Source organism: Acomys minous (genome assembly GCF_964271855.1).
Source record: "Acomys minous genome assembly, chromosome: 13".
Classification (NCBI taxonomy): domain Eukaryota; kingdom Metazoa; phylum Chordata; class Mammalia; order Rodentia; family Muridae; genus Acomys; species Acomys minous.
This window is the reverse complement of record NC_140495.1, coordinates 105898739-105915278: the sequence shown is the minus strand read 5'-3', so window position 1 is coordinate 105915278 and position 16540 is coordinate 105898739. Positions and strand designations below refer to the sequence as shown.

General features: G+C 49.7%; 1 protein-coding gene and 1 long non-coding RNA gene across 2 annotated transcripts in view; one reads left to right on the top strand and one right to left on the bottom strand.

Annotated features, from left to right (window-relative positions):
* LOC311581347 overlaps positions 1-14137 on the top strand; it is an 84773-nt gene extending 70636 nt beyond the window's left edge. Inside the window, exons 3-4 of the long non-coding RNA XR_014773750.1 lie at positions 13329-13403; positions 14010-14137. This is a non-coding gene — a long non-coding RNA (uncharacterized lncRNA). The remainder of the gene's footprint in view (positions 1-13328; positions 13404-14009) is intronic.
* Positions 13312-16277, bottom strand: TFF2 (trefoil factor 2). The gene is made up of 4 exons (XM_084753473.1): positions 15792-16277; positions 14975-15124; positions 14001-14147; positions 13312-13377 (listed from the first exon to the last, which is right to left on the bottom strand). The coding sequence occupies exons 1-4, from the start codon at positions 15868-15870 to the stop codon at positions 13364-13366; spliced, it is 390 nt and encodes a 129-aa protein (XP_084609599.1). The 5' UTR covers positions 15871-16277; the 3' UTR covers positions 13312-13363.
* Between the last annotated feature and the right edge of the window lie 263 nt (positions 16278-16540).

The window sequence follows — 16540 nt, the reverse complement described above, 5'->3', positions numbered from 1 at the left end:
TGGTGCTCATGGTACCCATGGTGCTCATGGTACCCTCTGTGCTCATGGTGCTCATGGTACTCATGGTGCTCATGGTACTCATGGTGCTCATGGTTCCCATGGTGCTCATGGTACCCTCTGTGCTCATGGTGCTCATGGTGCTCATGGTACCCATGGTGCTCATGGTACCCTCTGTGCTCATGGTATTCATGGTGCTCATGGTACCCATGGTGCTCATGGTACTCATGGTACCCTCTGTGCTCATGGTGCTCATGGTGCTCATGGTACCCATGGTGCTCATGGTACCCTCTGTGCTCATGGTACCCATGGTGCTCATGGTACTCATGGTGCTCATGCTGCTCATGGTGCTTATGGTACTCATGGTGCTGATGGTACTCATGGTGCTCATGGTACCCATGGTGCTCATGGTACTCATGGTGCTCATGGTGCTCATGGTACCCATGGTGCTCATGGTACTCATGGTGCTCATGGTGCTCATGGTGCTCATGGTGCTCATGGTACTCATGGTGCTCATGGTGCTCATGGTACTCATGGTGCTCATGGTACTTATGGTGCTCATGGTACCCTCTGTGCTCATGGTGCTCATGGTGCTCATGGTACCCATGGTGCTCATGGTACCCTCTGTGCTCATGGTACCCATGGTGCTCATGGTACTCATGGTGCTCATGCTGCTCACGGTGCTTATGGTACTCATGGTGCTGATGGTACTCATGGTGCTCATGGTACCCATGGTGCTCATGGTACTCATGGTGCTCATGGTGCTCATGGTGCTCTTGGTGCTCATGGTACTCATGGTGCTCATGGTGCTCATGGTACTCATGGTGCTCATGGTACTCATGGTGCTCATGGTACCCTCTGTGCTCATGGTGCTCATGGTGCTCATTGTGCTCATGGTACCCATGGTGCTCATGGTACTCATGGTACCCTCTGTGCTCATGGTGCTCATGGTGCTCATGGTACTCATGGTGCTCATGGTGCTCATGGTAGCCTCTGTGCTCATGGTACTCATGGTGCTCATGGTACCCTCTGTGCTCATGGTGCTCATGGTGCTCATGGTGCTCATGGTACCCTCTGTGCTCATGGTACTCATGGTGCTCATGGTACCCTCTGTCTCATGGTACCCATGGTGCTCATGGTACCCTCTGTGCTCATGGTACTCATGGTGCTCATGGTGCTCATGGTACTCATGGTGCTCATGGTGCTCATGGTACCCTCTGTGCTCATGGTGCTCTTGGTGCTCATGGTACCCATGGTGCTCATGGTACCCTCTGTGCTCATGGTACCCATGGTGCTCATGGTGCTCATGGTGCTCATGGTACTCATGGTGCTCATGGTACTCATGGTGCTCATGGTACCCTCTGTGCTCATGGTACCCTCTGTGCTCATGGTACCCTCAGTACTCACAGTATTCATGGTGCCCACAGGACTCATGGTACCTTACAGTACCCATGGTGCTCATGGTGCTCATGGTGCTCATGGTGCTCATGGTACCCTCGTTGCTCATTATACTCACAGCACTCTTGGTATTTATGGTACAGTAGTGCAATGAGTATTTATGACAAATCATGGTTACACATCTATTCTACTGAAAATGTTTAAGCTCTGCAGATTTGATAATATTTAAATTGGGAAACAGATTTTATTTTTATCTATTCCACATAAGCAAATTGGTTGGCTCATTAATAACTATAACATATACACACCCCAAAAAACACCTACTTGGCTGTCAGTCATAGCAAGTCATAGCAGACCACTTAGCAGTATGGGTATATCCCGGACACATGTCTTCTTCTTTTAAAAAAATGTTATTATGTTTAGTTACGTATTGTGCGTGTTTGTGTGTGTATACATACACACATGGCATGTATGGTGGTCAGCAAACAACTTGAGGGATTGGTTCTTTCTTTCTGCCATGCTGCCAGCAAACATTTTCAGCCTTTACCTGCTCCCTAACCCACACCCCAGACAGAATTTTGCTGCGTAGCCCTTGCTATCCTGGATTCACTTTATAGATCAAGCTGGCCTTGAATTCAGAGAGATCCACCTGCCTCTGCCTCCCAAGTACTGGGATTAAAGGCGTGCGCTGTCAAGCCCAGCTCACATGATATTTGATCGTGTGTTCACTGCACTTTGTGCTCTATCGTTGCTTTAGATGTTGTCTTAGTTAGGATGCCTATTGCTGTTGATAAAACATCATGACCTAAAAGCAATTTGAGGAGGAAAGAGTTTATTTCACTCACAGTCCCATAGAATAGTTCATTATCAGAAGCAGCGAGGGCAGAAACCTGGAGACAGGCAGGTGCTGATGTAGCGTGGAGGGGTGCTGCTTACCAGCCTGCCCCCTGTGGCTTGCTCAGCCTCCCTTCTTATAGGGACCCAGGGCCACCAGTGGAGATGTGGTACAATCCATAATGGGTTGGACCCTCCCCCAATAAGCATTAACTAAGGAAATGCCTTATGGTGGCACATGCCTTTTTTTTTTTTAAGATTTATTTTATTTATTATGTATACATTGCTATGCCAACCCTCCAGAAGAGGGCATCAGATCACATTATAGATGGTTGTAAGCCACCATGTGGTTGCTGGGAATTGAACTCAGAACCTCTGGAAGAGCAGTCAGTGCTCTTAATCTCTGAGCCATCTCTCCAGCCCCGGTGGCACATGTCTTTAATCCCAGCACTCAGGAGGCAGAGCCAGGCATATCTCTGGGTTTAAAGCCAGTCTGGTCTACAAAGTGAGTCAAGCACAGCCAGGGCTACACAGAGAAACCCTGTCTTGGAAAAAAAGAAGAAGAAAGAAGAAAGAAGAAGAGGAAGAGGAAGGAGGAGGAGGAGAAGAAGAAAAAGAAGAGGAAGAAGAAGAATAAAAGAAAAAAACCTTACAGCCAGACCTTATGGAGGACTTTTCTCAACTGAGGCCCCCTCCTCTCTGATGACTTTAGCTTGTATCAAGTGGACATAAAACCATCCAGCACTAATTAGAGCGGATTTGCTGTAATGTGCTAGGCTCCCCCAGCGTGTCCATCTCATGCTTGCTGTGTCCACGGAATCGGAGCATTCTGAGTGATGTGCTATTTAGTGCATGTACAAGAACAGCCTGTGTGATGTTTGCACAGCAACTGCTCAAGCACATATTTCTGAGACTCTGTCCTATTATTGCACATATTGGCTGCGTGGGGCACAGACTGCATTCCTGAGCAGGACAGGAGCAAGGACTAGGAGATGGGGACCACTCACCTTCAACACTGTGACTCTACAGCACCAACTGTGTCCAGGAGCCATCTCAGTATGTCACACAAAACAAAGGAAAGTGGCTGTTCTGAGTTCCAGGAAACTGCCACTCACTGTCCCAAGATGGGGGATTGCTGAGTGCTTGTCGCCACAGGGGGACAAATGTCAACAACAGACAGTGGGAGAGAGTCCCTCACTTTTCACAAAATCCACCACATCTGGCACTGGAATCTTTTCCACCGGTGATGGTCACCTCTGCAGCCCAATAGACAGCATTTTACTGTTTCGGGGGAGACAAAAGGCAGAGGCAGCCTTAGGAAAGATATGGGTTGCCAAAACATCACAGCTACAGAAAGGATGTGTCAGATGGACCAAGCCCTCCGGTGGCCCTAGAGCCTCAGGTCGGGCAGCTCTATAGTGGCCATCAGGACAGGCCTGCTGGCTTCCTCTGCTTGAGAGAGCAGCATCTCACAGCTTCTGCCACCCAGGATGCTGAGGATGACAACCACTTTGCTGTCTGTTGAGGAGACAAAAACCTTACATCTCTTTCCCCTCACTCCTACCTACGTCTCCTCCAATTCTTCTCTCCAGTCACCCCATCACTGGTGTGTAGCCCTACCACAGAACTGAAGCAAATGGTGAAGTCTGTGGTCAGTCAATCACGATCACAAACGCGCCTGCATAATCCCTATGTCCTAACAGTCTCATTTTCCACACCCACACACCAAAGTCTAACCATCCTCCCAGAGCCATCATGCCCAACTTGTTTGTTTGTTTGTTTGTTTTGGTTTTTGTTTTGTTTTTTTTTTTTTTTTGGTCTTTTGAGACAGGGTTTCTCTGTGTAGCCTTGACTGTCCTGGACTCGCTCTGTAGACCGGGCTGGCCTTGAACTCACAGCGATCCGCCTGCCTCTGCCTCCCAAGTGCTGGGATTAAAGGCGTGCGCCACCACACCCGGCTTGCCCAACTTGTTTTTAAATGTCTTGGGGCAGGGGGAGAGTTTTAGCTGGGAGTTAATAATTGCTGAGTTCCTGCAGGCAGAAATACTCCTGAACGGAGAACAAACAGTCGATTTTTATTAGCCATCACCATGTGCACAGGTTCCAACCAGGTGCCGTGGGAGATACAAAGGAGACTATGTGGCTGCTGTTGATAAAATGCTTGCTGTCTGGGGGGGGGGACCTTGACTTCCAACCCCAGGAGCAAGTCCACCTGTAGGGTCACTGTCCTCTAGCAGCTCAATATATTGGGAAGGATTGATTGGGCGATGTATTCATTTTGCTGCACGTGCAATGGGTGGACGGGAAAGACCAGTTCTACACGGCCTCAGGACTAGCACATCACTACGTCTGGCAGAGGCCAAGGCTGCTCTGAGCAAAAGTGGCGTGGAAAGTGATGGGAGATGCTACTAAGGCATGGGGCATGGGACGGTCCAGAGCACCATGTGCCAGAAGAGACCCGAGTTAGACATATCAAGCTCAAGGACCAAGAAGACACAGACAGCAGCTAGGGCCGGGGCCTCTCACCTTTGTTTAGAGGGGAGGGCACTGCTCCTATCTATAAGCCACCTTGTGCTGCCACTGGGCTTGATGGATGTAACTGACCAAGCTGGGGCTTTCTTTGTAATTCCATTGACCATCAGCGTGATAGGAATTAGACTCGGCTGGCCATACTGGCTCACTTAGAGAAAGTGATTTCTTAGTTTTATAACCTGTTTTATGAAAGGTTATATATCCTGGGAGGCAGAAGCTGTGAGATGCTTCTCTCTCAAGCAGAGGAAGCCAGCAGGCCTGTCCTGACGGCCACTATAGAGCTGCCCAACCTGAGGCTCTAGGGTCACCGGAGGGCTTGGTCATCTGACACATCCTTTCTGTAGCTGTGATGTTTTAGCAAACCATATCTTTCCCTAGTTTTCTTCTGTTTAACACTGTATCAAATCATTCTGCTACAGTGTCATTTTATGTGTTAATTGTATTGTTAAATGTAAAGTATGTTTTGAAAGAGGAACAGGAGGAATAAAAAGAGGAAGAAGATGACCCTGATGATTGACAGGAAAAAGGTGGGATAAATCTCATTGGATGCTAATATCTTAATGTCATATTCGCAGAAGACATCACAGGGGATACCCGGAGAGTGAAACAGGCAGTTGGGTCTATATGAAGGGCAGGGTGTGTGGTAGAGCCACACAATGGACCAGAGACCAGTGTGCCACTGCCACTCAGTATGATCACGGCCATCTTGTACAGCAAACTCCACAGGCACTCAACACGAGGGCCAGGCCGACTTGCCCCACCGTGCTGGTCAAGGTCCACCCTTCACGCCGCAGTGACTCCCTTCTCCAGGCAGAGCTTTGACCTCAGTTGTCCTTGAGTTTCTCTCACTAGCCTCTCCTACTGGAGGACAGTGGAACTACTTCCTGCTCACCTCCCGAGTGCCCCCACAAGACAGAGGGTAGCCTTTGCAAGGGTATAGTGAGCAGAAGAAATAAGCCTGAGAAATCAACGTCGATGCCCTGGCCCAGAGCATGCCCATCAGAAGCGTGTGGCCCCAGCTCTGCACTGTAAGGGCAGACGTTAATTCTCAGCGATTGCCTGACTCTGAGCAGCCATGGGGCTCCTAGGGGGATTAGAAAATTGTCTCCAAGGCTGTGCAGTTGCTTGCCATTCTGTCGTGAGAGAGCCAGGTAAAACGGCAGCAGGCAGGATCCTGGGCCGGCTCCTACTGCTGCTACAAGGGCTATTTAGATTATAATCAATACTGTTGTGTGCCCAGGTACATGGCAAACAACGCGGCCGTAAAGCAGAAGGGCTGATAAGTAGCTCAGGGGTCATTAGGAGGGTTCTGAGTGATAAGGACCGAGAGCACGAGGAGCCAGAGGTGCCCACCCTTCCTGCATACCTTCCTGTGGGAAGAAGCCATGCCAAATTCTGCCATGACAGAAATCCTGTGCTTAGCCTGTATGCTGTGACCTCGAGTTGCTGACCTTTACCTCACAAGGTCTTGTGTTCCAGGCTATCCTTGGACTATTTACCTTTGAAAGAAGTAGGGAAGTCCCAACTTGGAACCACCCAGAGGATCTAGGAAGCTCTTACAGGGAACTACTCAGAGAGCTAGGAAGTTCTACAGGGAGCGATTCAGGCTATTGTATTCTTGCCCAGGGGCTAGGGTGAGTGAGATTAGAACAGATCCTATTGACCTTGCTCTATATATGTTCCTGCTAGTCGGCAATAAAGTGACTCTTGATCAGAAATTTCCTGACTTGATTCATTATTTCTCGAGTCTCTGTATCCTACTTCAATCCCTACTCCCTCTTTCAGGTGAACCCTGATTCGATTTTTCCCACAGGCTGGGACACGACACCTTCCTAGGTAACCAACACGAAAGATCTGCAGATCCCTCTAGAAATCACCTAAAGTCGCTTAGAGGGGCTCACAGCATAGTAGAAGTGGGACAAAAAGGGTATTGAGGTGTCTCATCAAAAGAACAATGTATAGCCAGGTATGGTGATGAACGCCTTTAATCCCAGCACTCAGGAGATAGAGGCAAGTGGATCTCTGTGAGTTCGAGGCCAGCCTGGTCTACAGAGTGAGTCCAGGACAGTCAGTGCTGTTACACAGAGAAATCCTGTCTTGAAAAACACACACATACACACACACATAATTTTTTTTTATATACTTTGTGATACCGTAGAAGAGTTTTAAGTGGATTTGTCCAAGGGAAAACTCTAGAAGCATCCATTTGTCTGACTACTGTCAGGGTTACAGCTATTCTCCGCTTTAGCCCTGTGTGTTTCCTGACCAGCAATACACTCCCTTTCTGCTCTCACCAACGCACACTGACTGCATGGCATTCAGTGGTTCTCCAAGCAAGGTTTATAAAACATCTCGATGACCAGAGGTGATTTAGTTCCCAGGCCTCAGAGCTGGGAACAGGGGCTGCGGTTTTTAACATCAGAGAAGACAGAAGCCACGCAGACACAGTATGAAACATGTTACAGTTTATAGCCAAGGTGTGACAACAGCAAGCAGCCTGTGATGGGGGCTGGGAAAACCCATCTGCTCTGTAATCCACGAACAGGGAGGTTGGGACAGAATTGGTCCGGAAGCACCATCGGCACAGGAAACACCATGAGATAAGAAAAGCTAAGTGGACAAAGCCAGTAAGATAACGTTTGCGGAGGCAATTGCGATACCGAATCTGTGGTTATGTCTATCGGACCGTAATCCTGAAATAACACAATATCTTACCTGCCCAACATTTGACAGTATACATATGCATGAAGAAAACAGTAGACCCTATAAAGTGGAAATGTTAGAGTCACATTACCATCAGGCTTGACAAAACCAGGAAATATTGATGTTTTTAAAAGAGCAATGAGGGGATGGAGAGATGGCTCAGAGGTTAAGGGCACTGATTGCTCTTCCAAAGGTCCAGAGTTCAATTCCCAGCACCCACATTGTGGCTCATAACCATCTATAATGAGATCTGGTGGCCTCTTCTAGCCTGCAGGTGTACATGCAGACAAAGCAATGTATATATAATAAATAAATACATCTTAAAAAAAAAAAAGAACAATGGGCCAGTAGGATTGGCGGGGCGGGAGGGGGGGGCACGGTGATGGTGGCGAAGGCACTTGCCACGTAAGCCAGGCAATCCGAGTTCCATTTCTGGACTCCAAGTGAGCAACAAATGGGCGGGTTTTGAAATGACAACAGCTTGGCAGGGTTGTTCTAGCAGAGATGGAGGCTGAAGGATACCAAGCAAACCAAGCAAACAGTAGTTCTGAGGAGCAGACCTGGAGCCAGGTCCCAGTGCTCAGCCTCAGGGAACCCTAACAAGCTTCACACGCCAAGCAGTCCTGCTCTGGAGGACCCTAAGAGGTGCCACACAGGAAACACAGGCAGTGAAGTCATGAGTCTCCTAGAAGAAAATGTAGCAGGAAGTTTTTGTGCCTTGGTTTAAGGCAGGTGTTTACACACACACACACACACACACACACACACACACACACACACACACACACACTCACACCATCATCATCATCAAAATTAAAAGGACTTACTCTTTGCCAGACACTAGGATGAGTCATGGTAAGCAGAAGGAAATATCTGCACAGCACACATCCATACAGGACTTGTTTGTTTGTTGGGTGTAAACCTAGCCTGGCCTAGAATTCACTACACCGCCAAGGCTGACTTCAACCTTACAAATCCCTCCCTCCTCCTCTCAAGGTACAGGAATTATAGGATGAACCTGTATCAGGGCCCCAGACCTTAGCATGACTGACTCCATGATGGAAGTGCCATTCAGGCTGTAAAACTCAGCATCTAGACAGTACCATCTGTCAAAAATGAAAACAGAGACCTAATCCATCCAGGCCCATAGTTCTGGGAAGTCACTAAATGTACTAACCTTACTTGTTGGCTTCAGTTCTGTTCTGGACAACTGTTATGTTTGTTTGTTTTTTGAGACAGGGTTTCTCTGTGTAGCCTTGACTGTCCTAGACTCGCTTTGTAGACCAGGCTGGCCTCGAACTCACAGTGATCCGCTTGCCTCTGCCTCCCAAGAGCTGGGATTAAAGGCGTGCGCTGCCGCCGCCACCACCACCACCCAGCTTGGACAACTGTTCTTAATTGAAGTGTATCAACCAAGGATGTGTTTCTTGGGCTTAAAAGCTCACCCTGAGAAAGGCTGGGGGCTACAGTGGGATCCTGAACACCCAGTCTAGTCACTGGTTGGCCAACAAAGGCATTCTATTGCCTTAACCCCATGTCCAAACAGTCTTCTCTGGGGAACACCTCACACCACAACACTTGCCTAGGACAGCGGAGTTATGGGTGGGATGTGAGAACACTGACAGAAAACAAAAACAAAAACAAAAAGCCTAAACTAAACAAAAGGCCTCACCAGAGTCAAAACTGTATAAACTGGGGCTGGTGGGATGGCTTGGTGGGGAAAGTACTTGCTGTTAAGCCTGAGGACTTGACTTCAATCCCTGGAGTCATATGGTGGGAGGAGAGACCTCTAAGAGAGATGGGGTAAGGGAGAAAGAGAGGTGATCATTGGCTCTTGGAGGGGTATGCCATGGGCACAGGGCGTTGGCTCTTGGAGGGGTATGCCATGGGCACAGGGCGTTGGCTCTTGGAGGGGTATGCCATGGGCACAGGGCGTTGGCTCTTGGAGGGGTATGCCATGGGCACAGGGTGTTGGCTCTTGGAGGGGTATGCCATGGGCACAGGGCGTTGGCTCTTGGAGGGGTATGCCATGGGCACAGGGCGTTGGCTCTTGGAGGGGTATGCCATGGCACAGGGCGTTGGCTCTTGGAGGGGTATGCCATGGGCAAAGGGCATTGGCTCTTGGAGGGGTATGCCATGGCACAGGGCGTTGGCTCTTGGAGGGGTATGCCATGGGCACAGGGCTCTCATTGCAAAGGTCCCAGGGGTGGGGCAAAATGATGCTCATTGCTTGACGAAAATAGTTTTTACACAATTGTGTGCGTTTGTCAAACTTGATGAATTTACTTAAGTTTTATTATTTTTGATTTGAGACTTGGTTTCTCTCTGTAGCCCTGGCTGTCCTGGAAGTTGCTCTAGAGGCCAGGGTGGCCTCAAACTCAGAGATAGCCTCTAGTCACTGCCTCTGAAGAGGTGGGATTAAGGATCTGGCCACCCCTACCAGGCTACTTACTTACATTTTAATGCGCATGACACGCACCAATACATCTGATTTTAAATAAAAGTCTGTGCTATAACTATTACCCTTATGAGTTCTACTAATGAAAAGACACTGGGTTGGTTACCCATCAGGATTGTTGGCACCTACCTGTGGCTACTGAGAAGTTTGGAGGCAGGCTTCTTCCCGAGTCGGCCAGCAGAGGGCACCAGATAACAGTGGCTGCCAGACGGGAACTACCAGGCAGGACTCAGAACGTATTTTACTGGGCTACTGAATGCTGAACAAAAATAAGTATGGGGGCTCCTGGCCACGGGCCTTTGGGGAAAACCTTGGTAACTCTGGCTCTTTTCTCCAAGCCTCCAGGAGACGGAGTAGGATTAGGGTGGGTCCCTTCCAGCAGGGCTTGGAGCAAAGTGGCATAAGGCTGGCTTCCCAATACATTGCCTTTCCCCAGCCTTTCCCAATCCATGTGACTAACCTGGAAGCAAAGGCTGTCCCGTGGATAGGCTGGACTCCCTCCCTGGGTTGTTTCCACAGGCACAGGGGTCTGGGGAAATAGGAGACAGCTGGAAATGGTGACAGCTCATAGTACTGAAGGGCAGGAGGAAGGGGACTGTGACGAGAAGAAGGGACACATGGGCAGGTCTGAGATCCGCAGAGCCAGGACAGGTGAACTGAGGCCCAAACCTCTTCTTCATCTGCTTCTTATCAGACTGACGGCTGCAAGGCCCTCCCACCAGGCCCCGTCTTTCCTGCTTCTCAGAGGTTCCTCCTGTGGTGGCAGGCACAATGGGTGCTTCTGACAGCAGATGGCATGGAAGGACGGGCAGAGAAGGCAGAAGCCATGGAGGGACCTTAGAGGGAAGGCAAGGGGAAGGAGACGAGATGAAGAGGAGAACATTTGAGGCAGTGGGGTTACAGGAAAAAGAGAGGCCGCTTTTCTGATTGCATCAAAAGTCACTATTGCTCCAGAGCCAAGAGGAGACTGTTGGTGGCCCTCTGGGGAAAGCAGAGGATGACACAATCTGAACACTGCTAGATGTCACGGGGCCAGCTAAGTCACAGTGTGAGGCAAGCAAGAGTAGAGTAGCTGAGAGACCTGCGACTGACAAGCGCAGCCCAGAGTGATGCGGACAGCTCTGCTGTGTTTTGTCAACTTGACACAGGCCAGGGTCATTTTGGAAGAGGGACTCCAGCTGACAAGATGTCTTCTTGAAAGGGTTGGCCTGTGGGCAAGCCTGTGTGTTTTCTTGATTGGTGGCTGGTGTGAAAGGGCCCACCTCAGTGTGGGTGCTGTCACACCTAGGCAGGTGGCCCTGGGTCCTATAAGAAAGCAGGCTGAACAGGCTATGAGGAGCAAGCCATGAGCAGCGTTCCTCCACGGCTTCTGCATCAGCTTCTGTCTCCACGTTTCTGTCTTTTTAAAATATGTATATATATTTTTTTATTAATTTATTCATATTACATCTAAATTGTTATCCCATCCCTTGTATCCTCCCATTCCTCCCTCCCTCCCACTTTGCCCCTTACTCCCCTCCCCTATGACTGAGACTGAGGGGGACCTCCTCCCCCTATATACACTCATAGGGTATCAATTCTATTCTTGATAGTCTGATATCCTTCCTCTGAGTGCCACCAGGCCTCCTCATCCAGGGGATGTGATCAAATATGGGGCACCACACGTTTCTGTCTTGACTTCCTGCCGTGAGTTCCCGTCATGGTGGCCTGTGATAGCGACGTGTAAGCCAAATAAACCCTTCCCTCCCCAGTTGTTTTTGGTCAGCGTTTTCCCCTAGCAACAGAAGAGCAAACTGTAGCACAATCCTCGGACTGTCACACAGCTGAATATGACTGACCGGCTCAGAAAATGGAACAGTCGTTTCACCAGAGTTTCCCAAGAAAAAAGTGGGGTTGGAGTGGAGCAAACTAGTGGTCCAGGTGTTAGTCCTGGAACTCAGGACTTCCCTAGGCAGCAGGGCAGGCCACTGGGTGATGCTAAGTAGCCTTCTTAGGCTGGGGAAAGGAAAGGAGATGAAAAACTTATTGGAAGCCAGCCTTCCGCCATCACTGAACCCTCCCGGCCCCTAACGGGATACCATCAACAGCCCTTAGACCAGTGGTTCTCAGCCCTTCTAATACAGTCCCTTATGTTGTGGTGACCCCCGAAACCATAAAATTATTTTCACTGCTATTTCATAGCTGTAATTTTGCTGCTGTGATAAATCATAACATAAATAATTTTGGAGATGTAGGTTTGTCAATGGGAGTCACAACCCACGGCTTGAGGGCTGCTGTCTCAGACGGCGCAGTGAGGAGTAGCCCCTGCTGGCACCTCCCTACCCACAACTGCCTTAGTGATGCTTTCTCTTTCAGCAACTTCCATTCGAGTATGTTATTAAGGATGCGCTCAGGCCAAGAAACACAGTTCAGGGTGCACTCCTGAGGCCCAGACCCTCACTGCTCTTGTTCACATTAGGAAAAGGAGGCAGTTAGTAACCAGGGACCACATCAAAAGTGAGTGGTCTGTGGAGCAATGGGTAAAAATGAAGGATTTTAGGAACTGAACTGTGGTTAGAGGTCATTTGTTATTCCTATAGGGCCAAAAGTCAGGGTCCACTGAGTTCTTTATTTGGTTTGGTTTGGTTTTTCGAGACAGGGTTTCTGTGTGTTAGCCTTGGCTGTCCTAGGCTCACTTTGTAGACCAGGCTGGCCTTGAACTCACAGAGATCCACCTGCCTCTGCCTCCCCAGTGCTGGGATTACAGGCGTGTGCCACCACTCCTAGCTTCAACTGAGTTCTTTAAAAAGAACTGAGTGTGTAGACGTGTAGACACGGTGGATTCTGAAGTTCACATAAGCACACAGCTGTCAGTGCTGGAGTGGCCTAGAAGTAACCAGTGGCTTGCTGCTCTCAGAGGGAGTAAAGAGGTGTTAGGAATATATCCTTACACACCTGTATATGCACACATTCACACACTGATGCTCACAGAAGCACACACCGATGTATTCACACACATGCACTCATTCACACGCTGTTGCTCACACATGCACGCACTGGTGTGTTCACACACATGCACATAGTCACACACTGTTGTTCACACATGCACATACTGGTATGTTCACGCACATGCACATATTCACACACTTATGCACACACATGCATTCATATGTGTATGCATATACCCACATACACACCCTGTATTCACACCCAAGCACATACACTCCCACACATACACACACTCACATACACACTGCCATCATCCATGGGCTTCAATGAAACCAAAGTTAAACTTGCCGGGTTTTAAGTTTTCTTTACTTGGAAAAACCCTGTGTCTAGCCACTGCTGAGGGTCAAGATGGTTTTAAAAAAAAAACAACCCAGAAATTGATGGCGTCTGGTTGAGACTTTCTTCTTCTGGCTTGCAGCTCCCAGGGAACCGGTGGCTTGGCAGCAGTAGCTCTCAGTAATGACAGTCTGGAGATGGAAAAGCACAGTGGTTGGTAAGTACACCAAAGAGCCGCGAGAGCCTGAGCTCAGAAGTGTGGTTGTCTCATAACAGACAAGTTCTGAGGGAGGACAAAGTGAGACAAGGATGATACCCAAGCCATAGCATCCTCTGAGGGCCTATTTACCCCAAACCGTTAGAAATTCCCCAGGAGAACATGCTGGCCAGTGTGGGTGGTCACTTGACAAACCACTGAGAGAAGGGAGGATGGCTCAATCAGCAAAGCGCCTGCTGTACAAGCCCGAGTGTCTGAGTTCGGGTCCCCGGAACCCACATAACAAGGTAGGTGTAATGAGGCATGGCTGTAATTCTAGTGTTGGGAGTGGGTTTGAGGGGGGCAGGGGGAGATACTCAAACCCCTGGAGCTCACTGCCCAAACCAGCCTAGCCGATTGGTGAACTCTAAGTTCAACGAGAGACATTGTCTTAAAAAACTGGGGTGGAGAGAGGCTATGGAAGATACTCATTGTCAAACTCTGGCCTAAACACACACACACACACACACACACACGAGGGAGGGGTGCTCCGCAGGTGGGAGTGTGTGGGAGCAGCTCATGCCAGGCCCCAGGCAGACCCCACCTGCAACCATTTACCTTCCACAGACTGTGGGAAGAAGCACCAGGGCACCTCAAAGATCAAGTTGGAAAAGCAGCACTGTCGATCGGCGCACTCCTCGGGGCTGATACCGGGGTACCCACAATTCTTACGGGCTGACACTTCCATGACACACTGCTCCGATGCTGGTTATGGGGAAGAGCAACATACAAGGCTCTGTCAGGCTGGCCACTCACTGAGGGCCACCAGTTCTGCTTTCCCAGGGACGTTGGATTTGCAGCCCCAGTGCACCCAAGGAGCTCCTTGGCATGGTGTCTCTCAGGATGATAATACCTAGGGGCTGGCCGTCCTTCCCACAGGAGGGCCCTAGTGTGGGGAGGTTGTCACAGGTGAGACTATCTACAGAACTGAGACCTCGGGAAAACCACGACTGAATCGGATCAACTCTGTGAAATAAGGGTAGCCCACTGTACCAAGCCCAGAAGAGGCGGGAAGACACTGATACCGGAAGGAACCTTGCATATAGCCACCCACCAGCATGATGAACACTGGGGAAGGATGCTCCCCACCGTGAGTGTGCCTGTGGTGGACTCACACACAGCTAGCCACGTGCATACTATATTCTGTTTGCCCTGACTCGAAACCCATTCCAAAAACAAGACAAAACAAAAACAAAAACAAAACAAAACAAAACAAAACAAAAAACAGCTGCCAGAAGCCTCAACACCCTCTTAACATCTGAAGCCTGTTTGCAGGGTTACTAATGCCATCTTATCTAAGGCCTCCATTTCTCTCTAGAAGTTGCATTTTTAGGTACAGGCACGTGTAGGTATAGGGTTTGGGATGGTGGTCAGGGTTGGGGATAGAAGAGGCACTTTTAAGGCTTCCTTTTTGTTAGCCTAGGCTAGCTCCAGACAAACAGCCTGGCTTGTAAGTACCTGCTTTAGGCCTTGCCCAGGGCCTCTGTCCTAAGCTAACGGCTGGCAGGAAGACCCGGCTCTCCAAAGTTTACCTTGGTTTGGAAGTGGGTGGAAACACCAGGGGACCCCGCCGATGCTCGAGTCAAAGCAGCATCCAAGATCGAAGCACTGGTCACTGGTGATGCCGGGGAAGCCACAGTTCTTCCTGTTGTGGGGTGTCAGCCTAGAGCACTGGCAGGGAGCTGTGGGGAGATTCGTTGTGGTCAGCTCTACCCAGTGTGCCAGGTGCCTGCCCCCAACCTGCTCTGGGGTCTTAGGAACCTTCCAGAATCCCATTGCCCACGGAGTGACATGAGGTCTTATTTTGCCCATGTTAGAGCTGTCTGGCTTCTTCCTGAGGAAACCACAGGCTTTTATGGAAACTTTGTTTCAGTTGAAGAGAGGGAGGGAAGGAAGGAGAAAGAGGGAGAGGGAGAGAGAGAGAGAGAGAGAGAGAGGGAGAGGGAGAGGGAGAGAGAGGGAGACGGAGACGGAGAGGGAGAGGGAGAGAGAAGAAACACGGCAACACCACAAACCTTCTAAAGAGGGTGACCTTGTGGACCTGGGCAGAGGTCAAGGAAGAAGGGGAATGAGATAGGTCCAAGACATCAGGCCCTCCTACCCTCCTAACCAGGCTGACACCTGTAGACATGGCCCTTCCGAATAAGAGATTTTGGGTGAGAGTCACACATTAGCACACAGGCTGCTGTCCAGCTCCTTACAAGCTGTCACCGTGCCTTTGTCCTTTGAGTCAACATAAAGAAAAGCCCCACGGAGTACTGGTGATGGGTGGCCTACTGCCCACCACTTGTGAAAAGTCGAACAGGTTCCTCCCCTCACCTGCAGAGTCTCCCATGCACTTTTACTTACAAGGTTTCTTGCCTTCCACCAGAGCACACAGCCCTAAGAGGAGGACCACTGCAAGGAGAGGGGCACCTCGAGGTACCATGTCTGCTCCGCTGTTCCTAGGCAGCCTGCAGAATGCTCAGTTCCCACTGGCTGGTATTTTATTGGCTCCTGTCTGTTTGTTCAATCATTCTGATAACGTCCCCCTACCAGTGGCCCCAGCCTTCTAGATCCTTTGTCTAAAAAAAAAAGAGCTGACATAGATCCAAGTGGAGGCCTGGAGGAGGCGGGAGAAACCCCTGAGAGTGTAGTCACAGGGTGGGTCACTTAGCAAGAATCAGGGTCCGTGCCAGGCTGCTGACTGGGGAATGGGCCACGTGTGCAGCTGGATCTGGGCACGAGCAGGGTCACACCCAGGAAGGGATTAGCCTTGTGCCCTGTTGCTTGGGATAAAGTTTGTGGCTTCCATAGTGACTTCTGGTTTTTTTTTTCGTTTTATTTGTACTATTTGGAGTGAGGCTACAGGGGAAATGAATGGCACAGAGAAGGGCATTCCACCCAAGAGCCCTCTTGGGGATGGGGAGCATCTCTCACAGGACCGTGGGAGGCACCTCTAGGGTACCTAGTTTGCATCCCTGATGCAGGGCACGCTACTGGAAGTGAAGAATTAAACTCTCACCATTGGAAAGGCAGCATTTAACAGTGCAGTTCAATAATCGTGCTCACCTGAAATTATGTACACCCCCACTGCGCAATGCCACATTCTAAAAGAG

What these genes read in the sequence shown, in the direction of transcription:
- TFF2 (XM_084753473.1), bottom strand. Translation starts at nt 15,870, where the DNA reads ATGGTACCTCGAGGTGCCCCTCTCCTTGCAGTGGTCCTCCTCTTAGGG. An exon ending in GGTGGAAGGCAAGAAACCTT is followed by an intron (nt 15,125 to 15,791) that starts GTAAGTAAAAGT and finishes ATCTCCCCACAG; the next exon opens with CTCCCTGCCAGTGCTCTAGG. An exon ending in CCACCCACTTCCAAACCAAG is followed by an intron (nt 14,148 to 14,974) that starts GTAAACTTTGGA and finishes CCCCATAACCAG; the next exon opens with CATCGGAGCAGTGTGTCATG.